Source organism: Eucyclogobius newberryi, unplaced genomic scaffold (assembly GCF_026437365.1).
Source record: "Eucyclogobius newberryi isolate DKJ021-1_F unplaced genomic scaffold, fEucNew1.0.hap1 SCAF_3, whole genome shotgun sequence".
Classification (NCBI taxonomy): Eukaryota; Metazoa; Chordata; class Actinopteri; order Gobiiformes; family Gobiidae; genus Eucyclogobius; species Eucyclogobius newberryi.
This window is the reverse complement of record NW_027315945.1, coordinates 39,647,474-39,662,479: the sequence shown is the minus strand read 5'-3', so window position 1 is coordinate 39,662,479 and position 15,006 is coordinate 39,647,474. Positions and strand designations below refer to the sequence as shown.

Here is a 15,006-nt window from a genome sequence, read left to right as displayed (position 1 = left end):
ACGGGTTTAATACCATAGTGTGGAATAATATGTCAACAACATTTCCATGGCAACAAGCAGGAAGTACGAGTCAGGTCTGTGGAGCGGCGTCTGGCTCAGTGTAAGGACAGAAAACACATGCAGGAGCAGGAAGTACGAGTCAGGTCTGTGGAGCGGCGTCTGGCTCAGTGTAAGGACAGACAAACACATGCAGGAGCAGGAAGTACGAGTCAGGTCTGTGGAGTGGCGTCTCACTCAGTGTAAGGACAGAAAACACATGCTGAAAGTTTCGTACTGGAGCTTTAATAAAACAAGCCTTTTTACACTGTTGAACTTTCAACATCTGCATTTTGTAATAATTTATCATTTTGTGATAATTCATTTCTACAATTTTATTCTGGATTTTGTTTTTATTTTATGAAGTGTTTTATGTATTTTTAAATAAAGCGCTGACATAACGAGGTTCAGTTACATAAGAAATTGGCGTTTGTGATTTACCAATTAAAGCTGTGACCCCTGTCCTGACCCCTGCTGTGACCCCTGTCCTGACCCCTGCTGTGACCCCTGTCCTGAACCCTGCTGTGACCCCTGTCCTGACCCCTGCTGTGACCCCTGTCCTGACCCCTGCTGTGACCCCCTGTCCTGACCCCTGCTGTGACCCCCTGTCCTGACCCCTGCTGTGACCCCTGTCCTGACCCCTGCTGTGACCCCCTGTCCTGACCCCTGCTGTGACCCCCTGTCCTGACCCCTGCTGTGACCCCTGTCCTGACCCCTGCTGTGACCCCCTGTCCTGACCCCTGCTGTGACCCCTGTCCTGAACCCTGCTGTGACCCCTGTCCTGAACCCTGCTGTGACCCCTGTCCTGACCCCTGCTGTGACCCCTGTCCTGACCCCTACTGTGACCCCTGTCCTGACCCCTGCTGTGACCCCCTGTCCTGACCCCTGCTGTGACCCCTGTCCTGAACCCTGCTGTGACCCCTGTCCTGACCCCTACTGTGACCCCTGTCCTGAACCCTGCTGTGACCCCTGTCCTGAGCCCTACTGTGACCCCTGTCCTGAGCCCTGCTGTGACCCCTGTCCTGACCCCTACTGTGACCCCTGTCCTGACCCCTGCTGTGACCCCTGTCCTGAACCCTGTTGTGACCCCTGTCCTGACCCCTGCTGTGACCTCTGTCCTGACCCCTGCTGTGACCTCTGTCTTGACCCCTGCTGTGACCCCTGTCCTGAGCCCTGCTGTGACCTCTGTCTTGACCCCTGCTGTGACCCCTGCTGTGACCCCTGTCCTGACCCCTGCTGTGACCTCTGTCTTGACCCCTGCTGTGACCTCTGTCTTGACCCCTGCTGTGACCCCTGTCCTGACCCCTGCTGTGACCCCTGTCCTGAACCCTGTTGTGACCCCTGTCCTGACCCCTGTCCTGACCTCTGCTGTGACCTCTGTCCTGACCTCTGCTGTGACCTCTGTCCTGACCTCTGTCCTGACCCCTGTCCTGACCCCTGTCCTGACCCCTGCTGTGACCTGTGTCCTGACCCCTGTTGTTACCTCTGTCCTGACCTCTGCCGTGACCCATGTCCTGACCTCTGCTGTGACCTCTGTCCTGACCCATGTCCTGACCTCTGCTGTGACCTCTGTCCTGACCCATGTCCTGACCCCTGCTGTGACCTGTGTCCTGACCCCTGTTGTTACCTCTGTCCTGACCTCTGCTGTGACCTCTGTCCTGACCCATGTCCTGACCTCTGTCCTGACCTCTGTCCTGACCTCTGTCCTGACCTCTGTCCTGACCTCTGTCCTGCAGGTGGCGCTGGACTCGTCGGAGGAGGAGTCTGGGGCCCTGGAGGAGGAGCCCACAGACTGTGCCTGTGAAGCGGGGGAGCCGGGCTTCGCAGGCTTCGCTGGACCTAAAGTCAGATTTTATTTCACTTTTTAATAAAAACATTGAGACAAACGACACAAAGAAAAGTTCTGATAAAAGTGACATAAAAAACGATCAAATGTTTGACTAAATAAAGCAGTAAAGTGATTTACATCACGAGCGTTCACGTGGAAACGCTTATTCTGTCTTTTTATTAACAAGCTTTTATTTTACACTGAATATTCATTAAATGTGAACATTATGTCAAATAAAATAAAATCATTGTTAAAAAATGTTTTTAAAATCTATGGAAAATAACAATACTTCAATATTCAGTTTGTCCTGCGTTTTATAATGTTTATAATGTGTAAAAATATAATGTGTAAAAATATAATGTGTAAAAATATGTGTAAAAATATAATGTGTAAAAATATAATATGTAAACATATAATGTGTAAAAATATAATGTGTAAAAATATAATGTGTAAAATCAAACTTCTGCTTCGATTTTAAAATAAGGAAAATAATACTTTTCAAATACTGTTTAGAGTACGAGGGTATTTATATTCATGTATTTATGTTACTTTAGTTCCACTGACTTTAGCTCCTCCCACAGAGACATGCTCCTCCCACAGAGACATGCTCCTCCCACAGAGACATGCTCCTCCCACAGAGACACGCTCCTCCCACAGAGACACGCTCCTCCCATAGAGACATGCTCCTCCCACAGAGACATGCTCCTCCCACAGAGACACGCTCCTCCCACAGAGACATGCTCCTCCCACAGAGACATGCTCCTCCCACAGAGACACGCTCCTCCCACAGAGACACGCTCCTCCCACAGAGACACGCTCCTCCCACAGTGACACGCTCCTCCCACAGAGACATGCTCCTCCCACAGAGACACGCTCCTCCCACAGAGACACGCTCCTCCCACAGAGACATGCTCCTCCCACAGAGACATGCTCCTCCCACAGAGACACGCTCCTCCCATAGAGACACGCTCCTCCCATAGAGACATGCTCCTCCCACAGTGACATGCTCCTCCCACTGAGACACGCTCCTCCCACAGAGACATGCTCCTCCCACAGAGACATGCTCCTCCCACAGAGACATGCTCCTCCCACAGAGACATGCTCCTCCCACAGTGACATGCTCCTCCCACAGAGACATGCTCCTCCCACAGAGACACGCTCCTCCCACAGAGACATGCTCCTCCCATAGAGACATGCTCCTCCCACAGAGACATGCTCCTCCCACAGAGACACGCTCCTCCCACAGAGACACGTTCCTCCCACAGAGACACGCTCCTCCCACAGAGACATGCTCCTCCCACAGAGACATGCTCCTCCCACAGAGACATGCTCCTCCCACAGAGACATGCTCCTCCCACAGAGACATGCTCCTCCCACAGAGACATGCTCCTCCCATATCTCTAAATTGAAGTTTCTGTTTCTCCTGAAGCCTCGATTCAGAGTTCAAAACCAGTGTCTGATATTTACTCCAGATGCCCTCCCGCTGTAACCTGCAGAGGGCGCCGTGACGCTGCGGCTCGGCTCATGTCTGACTTTTATTTATGTTTCAATATAAAGTCCACTATAATCATGAGTTTATTAAATATAATCATGAGTTTATTAAATATAATCATGAGTTTATTAAATATAAATATGAGTTTATTGAAATATAATCATGAGTTTATTAAATATAATCATGAGTTTATTGAAATATAATTATGAGTTTATTGAAATATAATCATGAGTTTATTAAATATAAATATGACTTTATTGAAATATAATCATGAGTTTATTAAATATAATCATGAGTTTATTAAATATAATTATGACTTTATTGAAATAATCATGACTTTATTGAAATATAATTATGAGTTTATTAAATATAATCATGAGTTTATTAAATATAATTATGAGTTTTTTGAAATATAATCATGAGTTTATTGAAATATAATCATGAGTTTATTAAATATAATCATGAGTTTATTGAAATATAATTATGAGTTTATTAAATATAATCATGAGTTTATTGAAATATAATTATGACTTTATTGAAATATAATCATGAGTTTATTAAATATAAATATGACTTTATTGAAATATAATTATGAGTTTATTAAATATAATCATGAGTTTATTAAATATAATCATGAGTTTATTGAAATATAATTATGAGTTTATTGAAATATAATCATGAGTTTATTGAAATAATCATGACTTTATTGAAATATAATTATGAGTTTATTAAATATAATCATGAGTTTATTGAAATATAATCATGAGTTTATTAAATATAATTAGGAGTTTATTGAAATATAATCATGAGTTTATTAAATATAATCATGAGTTTATTAAATATAATCATGACTTTATTGAAATATAATTATGAGTTTATTAAATATAATCATGAGTTTATTGAAATATAATCATGAGTTTATTAAATATAATCATGAGTTTATTGAAATATAATTATGAGTTTATTAAATATAATTATGAGTTTATTGAAAAATAATCATGAGTTTATTAAATATAATCATGAGTTTATTAAATATAATCATGAGTTTATTGAAATATAATCATGAGTTTATTAAATATAATCATGAGTTTATTGAAATATAATCATGAGTTTATTGAAATATAATTATGAGTTTATTAAATATAATCATGAGTTTATTAAATATAAATATGAGTTTATTAAATATAATCATGAGTTTATTGAAATATAATCATGAGTTTATTAAATATAATTATGACTTTATTGAAATAATCATGACTTTATTGAAATATAATTATGAGTTTATTAAATATAATCATGAGTTTATTAAATATAATCATGTGTTTATTAAATATAAATATGAGTTTATTGAAATATAATTATGAGTTTATTGAAATATAATCATGAGTTTATTAAATATAATCATGAGTTTATTATATAAATATGAGTTTATTGAAATATAATCATGAGTTTATTGAAATAATCATGACTTTATTGAAATATAATTATGAGTTTATTAAATATAATTATGAGTTTATTAAATATAATTATGAGTTTATTGAAATATAATTGAGTTTATTGAAATATAATCATGAGTTTATTAAATATAAATATGAGTTTATTAAATATAATTATGAGTTTATTGAAATATAATTATGAGTTTATTAAATATAATTATGAGTTTATTGAAATATAATTATGTGTTTATTGAAATATAATGAGTTTATTAAATATAATCATGAGTTTATTAAATATAATCATGAGTTTATTAAATATAAATATGAGTTTATTAAATATAAATATGAGTTTATTGAAATATAATCATGAGTTTATTGAAATATAATTATGGGTTTATTGAAATATAATCATGAGTTTATTAAATATAATCATGAGTTTATTAAATATAATTATGAGTTTATTGAAATATAATCATGAGTTTATTGAAATAATCATGACTTTATTGAAATATAATTATGAGTTTATTGAAATATAATCATGAGTTTATTAAATATAATCATGACTTTATTGAAATATAATCATGAGTTTATTAAATATAATCATGAGTTTATTAAATATAATTATGAGTTTATTGAAATATAATCATGAGTTTATTAAATATAATCATGACTTTATTGAAATATAATCATGACTTTATTAAATATAATTATGAGTTTATTAAATATAATCATGAGTTTATTGAAATATAATCATGAGTTTATTAAATATAATCATGACTTTATTGAAATATAATCATGACTTTATTAAATATAATTATGAGTTTATTAAATATAATCATGAGTTTATTAAATATAATTATGAGTTTATTGAAATATAATCATGAGTTTATTAAATATAATCATGACTTTATTGAAATATAATTATGAGTTTATTAAATATAATCATGAGTTTATTAAATATAATCATGAGTTTATTGAAATATAATCATGAGTTTATTAAATATAATTATGACTTTATTGAAATAATCATGACTTTATTGAAATATAATTATGAGTTTATTAAATATAATCATGAGTTTATTAAATATAATCATGAGTTTATTAAATATAAATATGAGTTTATTGAAATATAATCATGAGTTTATTGAAATAATCATGACTTTATTGAAATATAATTATGAGTTTATTAAATATAATTATGAGTTTATTGAAATATAATTATGAGTTTATTGAAATATAATTATGAGTTTATTGAAATATAATCATGAGTTTATTAAATATAATCATGAGTTTATTGAAATATAATCATGAGTTTATTGAAATAATCATGACTTTATTGAAATATAATTATGAGTTTATTAAATATAATTATGAGTTTATTAAATATAATTATGAGTTTATTGAAATATAATTGAGTTTATTGAAATATAATCATGAGTTTATTAAATATAAATATGAGTTTATTAAATATAATTATGAGTTTATTGAAATATAATTATGAGTTTATTAAATATAATTATGAGTTTATTGAAATATAATTATGTGTTTATTGAAATATAATGAGTTTATTAAATATAATCATGAGTTTATTAAATATAATCATGAGTTTATTAAATATAAATATGAGTTTATTAAATATAAATATGAGTTTATTGAAATATAATCATGAGTTTATTGAAATATAATTATGGGTTTATTGAAATATAATCATGAGTTTATTAAATATAATCATGAGTTTATTAAATATAATTATGAGTTTATTGAAATATAATCATGAGTTTATTGAAATAATCATGACTTTATTGAAATATAATTATGAGTTTATTGAAATATAATCATGAGTTTATTAAATATAATCATGACTTTATTGAAATATAATCATGAGTTTATTAAATATAATTATGAGTTTATTAAATATAATCATGAGTTTATTAAATATAATTATGAGTTTATTGAAATATAATCATGAGTTTATTAAATATAATCATGACTTTATTGAAATATAATCATGACTTTATTAAATATAATTATGAGTTTATTAAATATAATCATGAGTTTATTGAAATATAATCATGAGTTTATTAAATATAATCATGACTTTATTGAAATATAATCATGACTTTATTAAATATAATTATGAGTTTATTAAATATAATCATGAGTTTATTAAATATAATTATGAGTTTATTGAAATATAATCATGAGTTTATTAAATATAATCATGACTTTATTGAAATATAATTATGAGTTTATTAAATATAATCATGAGTTTATTAAATATAATTATGAGTTTATTAAATATAATCATGAGTTTATTAAATATAATCATGAGTTTATTAAATATAATCATGAGTTTATTGAAATATAATCATGAGTTTATTAAATATAATCATGACTTTATTGAAATAATCATGAGTTTATTGAAATATAATTATGAGTTTATTGAAATAATCATGACTTTATTGAAATATAATTATGAGTTTATTAAATATAATCATGAGTTTATTGAAATATAATTATGAGTTTATTGAAATATAATCATGAGTTTATTAAATATAATCATGACTTTATTGAAATATAATTATGAGTTTATTAAATATAATTATGACTTTATTGAAATAATCATGACTTTATTGAAATATAATTATGAGTTTATTAAATATAATCATGAGTTTATTGAAATATAATTATGAGTTTATTGAAAAATAATTATGAGTTTATTGAAATATAATCATGAGTTTATTAAATATAATCATGAGTTTATTAAATATAATCATGAGTTTATTAAATATAAATATGAGTTTATTGAAATATAATCATGAGTTTATTAAATATAATCATGAGTTTATTGAAATATAATTATGAGTTTATTGAAATATAATCATGAGTTTATTAAATATAAATATGAGTTTATTAAATATAATCATGAGTTTATTAAATATAAATATGACTTTATTGAAATATAATCATGAGTTTATTAAATATAATCATGAGTTTATTAAATATAATCATGAGTTTATTGAAATATAATTATGAGTTTATTAAATATAATCATGAGTTTATTAAATATAAATATGACTTTATTGAAATATAATCATGAGTTTATTAAATATAATCATGAGTTTATTAAATATAAATATGAGTTTATTGAAATATAATTATGAGTTTATTAAATATAATCATGAGTTTATTAAATATAAATATGACTTTATTGAAATATAATCATGAGTTTATTAAATATAATCATGAGTTTATTAAATATAATCATGAGTTTATTGAAATATAATTATGACTTTATTGAGATAATCATGACTTTATTGAAATATAATTGAGTTTATTAAATATAATTATGAGTTTATTAAATATAATCATGAGTTTATTAAATATAAATATGACTTTATTGAAATATAATCATGAGTTTATTAAATATAATCATGAGTTTATTAAATATAATTATGAGTTTATTGAAATATAATTATGAGTTTATTGAAATATAATCATGAGTTTATTAAATATAATTATGACTTTATTGAAATAATCATGACTTTATTGAAATATAATTATGAGTTCATTAAATATAATCATGACTTTATTGAAATATAATTATGAGTTTATTGAAATATAATTATGAGTTTATTAAATATAATCATGAGTTTATTGAAATATAATCATGAGTTTATTAAATATAATTATGAGTTTATTGAAATATAATTATGAGTTTATTGAAATATAATTATGAGTTTATTAAATATAATCATGAGTTTATTAAATATAATTATGAGTTTATTGAAATATAATCATGACTTTATTGAAATAATCATGACTTTATTGAAATATAATTATGAGTTTATTGAAATATAATTATGAGTTTATTGAAATATAATCATGAGTTTATTAAATATAATCATGAGTTTATTAAATATAATCATGAGTTTATTAAATATAATTATGAGTTTATTGAAATATAATCATGAGTTTATTAAATATAATTATGAGTTTATTGAAATATAATCATGAGTTTATTAAATATAATCATGACTTTATTGAAATATAATCATGAGTTTATTAAATATAATTATGAGTTTATTAAATATAATCATGAGTTTATTAAATATAATCATGAGTTTATTAAATATAATCATGAGTTTATTAAATATAAATATGAGTTTATTGAAATATAATTATGAGTTTATTAAATATAATCATGAGTTTATTAAATATAATCATGACTTTATTGAAATATAATTATGAGTTTATTGAAATATAATCATGAGTTTATTGAAATAATCATGACTTTATTGAAATATAATTATGAGTTTATTAAATATAATCATGAGTTTATTAAATATAATTATGAGTTTATTGAAATATAAATATGAGTTTATTAAATATAATTATGAGTTTATTGGAACATAATTATGAGTTTATTAAATATAATTATGAGTTTATTGAAATATAATTATGAGTTTATTAAATATATTTATGAGTTTATTGAAATATAATTATGAGTTTATTGAAATATAATGAGTTTATTAAATATAATCATGAGTTTATTAAATATAATCATGAGTTTATTAAATATAAATATGAGTTTATTGAAATATAATCATGAGTTTATTGAAATATAATCATGAGTTTATTAAATATAAATATGAGTTTATTGAAATATAATTATGAGTTTATTAAATATAATCATGAGTTTATTAAATATAAATATGAGTTTATTAAATATAATCATGAGTTTATTGAAATATAATCATGAGTTTATTAAATATAATTATGAGTTTATTGAAATATAATTATGAGTTTATTGAAATATAATTATGAGTTTATTAAATATAATCATGAGTTTATTAAATATAATTATGAGTTTATTGAAATATAATCATGACTTTATTGAAATAATCATGACTTTATTGAAATATAATTATGAGTTTATTGAAATATAATTATGAGTTTATTGAAATATAATCATGAGTTTATTAAATATAATCATGAGTTTATTAAATATAATCATGAGTTTATTAAATATAATTATGAGTTTATTGAAATATAATCATGAGTTTATTAAATATAATCATGACTTTATTGAAATATAATCATGAGTTTATTAAATATAATTATGAGTTTATTAAATATAATCATGAGTTTATTAAATATAATCATGAGTTTATTAAATATAATCATGAGTTTATTAAATATAAATATGAGTTTATTGAAATATAATTATGAGTTTATTAAATATAATCATGAGTTTATTAAATATAATCATGACTTTATTGAAATATAATTATGAGTTTATTGAAATATAATCATGAGTTTATTGAAATAATCATGACTTTATTGAAATATAATTATGAGTTTATTAAATATAATCATGAGTTTATTAAATATAATTATGAGTTTATTGAAATATAAATATGAGTTTATTAAATATAATTATGAGTTTATTGGAACATAATTATGAGTTTATTAAATATAATTATGAGTTTATTGAAATATAATTATGAGTTTATTAAATATATTTATGAGTTTATTGAAATATAATTATGAGTTTATTGAAATATAATGAGTTTATTAAATATAATCATGAGTTTATTAAATATAATCATGAGTTTATTAAATATAAATATGAGTTTATTGAAATATAATCATGAGTTTATTGAAATATAATCATGAGTTTATTAAATATAAATATGAGTTTATTGAAATATAATTATGAGTTTATTAAATATAATCATGAGTTTATTAAATATAAATATGAGTTTATTGAAATATAATCATGAGTTTATTGAAATATAATCATGAGTTTATTAAATATAAATATGAGTTTATTGAAATATAATCATGAGTTTATTGAAATATAATCATGAGTTTATTAAATATAATCATGAGTTTATTAAATATAATTATGAGTTTATTGAAATATAATTATGAGTTTATTGAAATATAATCATGAGTTTATTAAATATAATTATGAGTTTATTGAAATATAATTATGAGTTTATTAAATATAATTATGAGTTTATTAAATATAATTATGACTTTATTGAAATATAATTATGACTTTATTGAAATATAATCATGAGTTTATTGAAATAATCATGACTTTATTGAAATATAATTATGAGTTTATTGAAATATAATCATGAGTTTATGAAATATAATTATGACTTTATTGAAATAATCATGACTTTATTGAAATATAATTATGAGTTTATTAAATATAATTATGAGTTTATTGAAATATAATCATGAGTTTATTAAATATAATCATGAGTTTATTGAAATATAATCATGAGTTTATTGAAATAATCATGACTTTATTGAAATATAATTATGAGTTTATTGAAATATAATGAGTTTATTAAATATAATCATGAGTTTATTAAATATAATTATGAGTTTATTGAAATATAATTATGAGTTTATTGAAATATAATTATGAATTTATTGAAATATAATCATGAATTTATTAAATATAAATATGAGTTTATTGAAATATAATTATGAGTTTATTGAAATATAAATATGAGTTTATTGAAATATAATTATGAGTTTATTGAAATATAATTATGAGTTTATTGAAATATAATTATGAGTTTTTTGAAATATGTTGTGTTTTTTCAGGGTTTCAGAGGGTTCCAGGGTAAAACCGGAGAGCCCGGTCTGCAGGGGCGAGAGGTGAGACTCTTCTGAAAATAAAATAGAAAATAAAATCCTAAAATGTTTCATGTTTCATGTTTTAGGGCTATAAAGGGACTAAAGGAGTGCAGGGACGCAGAGGAGAGCCAGGTCCAGCGGTGAGTGACACACAAACACATAATTGTAAAACTTTATTGTGTTTGTGTTTTAAAAACAATATTTTGTTAATGACTTCATATATTTACATATATACATATATTTACATATATATACACATATATATATATATATATATATATATATATATATATATATATATATATATATATATATGTTAATGACAAACGTTAATAAATGAGTGGTAATACAGAGTGTTGTGTTAATGATGAATGTAAAATAATAAATGAGTGAATGTTGACACGTGTGTTAACGATGTGTTTGTCTTGTGTTTCCAGGGCGACCCGGGTGTGGAGGGCGAGGATGGAGGTTCAGGTTTCACTGGAGGAATGGTGCGAGTTTAAAACGATGAAGATGGAGATGAAGATGATGAAAGTCTTTCATCCTGGTGTTTTTGTTCCAGGGAGAACCAGGCCTGCAGGGAGAGCCAGGTGAACTGGGAGAGCCGGGAGTCAAGGTAACGGAAACAATGTCAATTTAACTCAAGTAAAGGTAAAGAACTAAAAGCACCGATATCGTACGGATGTAATCGATAACGAACAGAAGAAGGAAATATACGACAGTAACGAGCAAAACGAGCGTTATTAGACTTAAACTGAAACGATTGTGTCAAAGAAGTTTGGATTTTAAAATATTAAAGTTGTTTCTAATACTGCACAGTTCTATTTGAATATGTCTTTTTCTGAAGTGTTATCTTTTATGAGGATGTAACATAACTGTAATAACTGTAATAACTGTGTAATAACTGTGTAATAACTGTGTAATAACTGTGTAATAACTGTAATAACTGTGTAATAATTGTGTAATAACTGTGTAATAACTGTGTAATAACTGTGTAATAACTGTAATTATACAGTTATTGTGATAATCGCAGCTCCTTGTGTTTAAATGCAGCAGTAAAGACAGAATCCACAAAGACATCTCACGTGAACACTTATGGTTATTACTTTCAGAATAGTATTATTATTAGTAGTAAGTTATTTATTTAGTTGTTTATTTACTTTAGAGGAAGAAGCTGCTGGTGTGAAACAGGCTGAAAGGTGATTCTGTGTTTGATCTGTTTCCAGGGAAACGTGGGGCTGGGCGGGTCTCGAGGCGGAGTCGGATCTCCAGGACAAACGGTGAGAATCAAAACCAGAACCAAAGAAAGAAAGAAAGAAAGAAAGAAAGAAAGAAAGAAAGAAAGAGTCCAAAACAGAGAATCAGAGGCGCTACTTTTCAATTCAACAACACGGTTTCATCACTTCAGATCTCACATGTGTGAGGGACGTCCAGAGAGAACAATGTCCAGAGTACCAGAGTACCAGAGTACACAGTACCAGAGTACACAAGTATCAGAGTACACAAGTATCAGAGTACACGAGTACACGAGTACCAGAGTACACAAGTATCAGAGTACACGAGTACACGAGTACCAGAGTACCAGACACTGTGGGGGAAAAAGTGTTTAGAAACAGACTCAAGCGTGTGATTCAGGAGGATGGAAGTCCCCCAGACACGCCCACATCAGACACGCCCCTCACCCACATCAGACACGCCCACATCAGACACGCCCCTCACCCACATCAGACACGCCCACATCAGACACGCCCCTCACCCACATCAGACACGCCCACATCAGACACGCCCCTCACCCACATCAGACACGCCCACATCAGACACACCCCTCACCCACATCAGACACGCCCCTCACCCACATCAGACACGCCCACATCAGACACGCCCCTCACCCACATCAGACACGCCCACATCAGACACACCCCTCACCCACATCAGACACGCCCCTCACCCACATCAGACACGCCCCTCACCCACATCAGACACGCCCCTCACCCACATCAGACACGCCCACATAAGACACGCCCCTCACCCACATCAGACACGCCCCTCACCCACATCAGACACGCCCCCCTCCCCACATGACTCCAGGCTCTGGTCTGTAATTACAGTCGAATGTGTGAGTCAAACATTCTCAGCCTGTGATTTTATCTGTGAGACATGAACCAGACTAAACCAGGACTAAACCAGGACTAAACCTGGACTAAACCAGGACTAAACCTGGACTAAACCAGGACTAAACCTGGACTAAACCAGGACTAAACCAGGTCTAAACCTGGACTAAACCAGGTCTAAACCAGGTCTAAACCAGACTAAACCAGGTCTAAACCAGGACTAAACCAGGACTAAACCAGGACTAAACCAGGTCTAAACCAGGACTAAACCAGGTCTAAACCAGGTCTAAACCAGGACTAAACCAGGTCTAAACCAGGACTAAACCAGGTCTAAACCAGACTAAACCAGGACTAAACCAGGTCTAAACCAGGTCTAAACCAGGTCTAAACCAGGTCTAAACCAGGACTAAACCAGGTCTAAACCTGGACTAAACCAGACTAAACCTGGACTAAACCAGGACTAAACCAGGTCTAAACCAGGTCTAAACCAGGTCCAAACCAGGACTAAACCAGGTGTAAACCAGGTGTAAACCAGGACTAAACCAGGTCTAAACCAGGACTAAACCAGGACTAAACCAGGTCTAAACCTGGACTAAACCAGGACTAAACCAGACTAAACCTGGACTAAACCAGGACTAAACCAGGTCTAAACCAGGACTAAACCTGGACTAAACCAGACTAAACCTGGACTAAACCAGGACTAAACCAGGACTAAACCAGGTCTAAACCAGGACTAAACCTTGACTAAACCAGGACTAAACCAGGTCTAAACCTGGTCTAAACCTGGACTAAACCTGGACTAAACCTGGACTAAACCAGGACTAAACCAGGTCTAAACCTGGACTAAACCAGGACTAAACCAGGACTAAACCAGGACTAAACCAGGACTAAACCAGGTCCAAACCAGGACTAAACCAGGACTAAACCAGGACTAAACCAGGACTAAACCAGGTCTAAACCAGGACTAAACCAGGTCTAAACCATCCATTCATCTTCTTCCACTTATCCGGGTCGCGGGGGCAGCAGTCTAAGCAGGGACTCCCAGACATAGTCCCTCCAGCATGTCCTGGGCTCCTCCCCGGGGCCTCCCCTCCGGAACAGATGCTGGAGGAGCAGCGGCTCTACTCTGAGCTCCCCCCGTGTGACTGAGCTCCTCCCTCTATCTCTAAGGGAGCGCCCAGCCACCCGACTAAGGAAACTCATTTCGACCGATTGTATCTTGATCTTGTCCTTTGGGTCATTAAAGCTCATGACCATAGGTGAGGTCAGAACGTAGAGTGACTGATAAATCCAGAGCTTTGTCTTTGGACTCAGCTCCTTCTTCACCACAACAGTCCCATTGTCTAAACCAGTTCTTAATAAAAGTGAAGACGTTAAAGGAGAACTTTCTGAGACACATTTTGATGGTTTCAGGGCGGCGCAGGAGAAGCCGGAGCTCCA

At 30.1% G+C, this 15,006-nt stretch overlaps 1 protein-coding gene across 1 annotated transcript in view; it reads left to right on the top strand.

Moving 5' to 3' along the window:
- LOC140374613 (uncharacterized) overlaps positions 1 to 15,006 on the top strand; it is a 45,273-nt gene that overhangs the window by 3,186 nt on the left and 27,081 nt on the right. The window contains exons 5-11 of the mRNA XM_072461542.1: positions 1,773 to 1,880; positions 11,423 to 11,476; positions 11,542 to 11,595; positions 11,893 to 11,946; positions 12,018 to 12,071; positions 12,682 to 12,735; positions 14,980 to 15,006. The exon at positions 14,980 to 15,006 is cut by the window's right edge and continues 27 nt beyond it. Of these exons, the coding sequence (XP_072317643.1) occupies positions 1,773 to 1,880; positions 11,423 to 11,476; positions 11,542 to 11,595; positions 11,893 to 11,946; positions 12,018 to 12,071; positions 12,682 to 12,735; positions 14,980 to 15,006 (405 nt within the window). The remainder of the gene's footprint in view (positions 1 to 1,772; positions 1,881 to 11,422; positions 11,477 to 11,541; positions 11,596 to 11,892; positions 11,947 to 12,017; positions 12,072 to 12,681; positions 12,736 to 14,979) is intronic.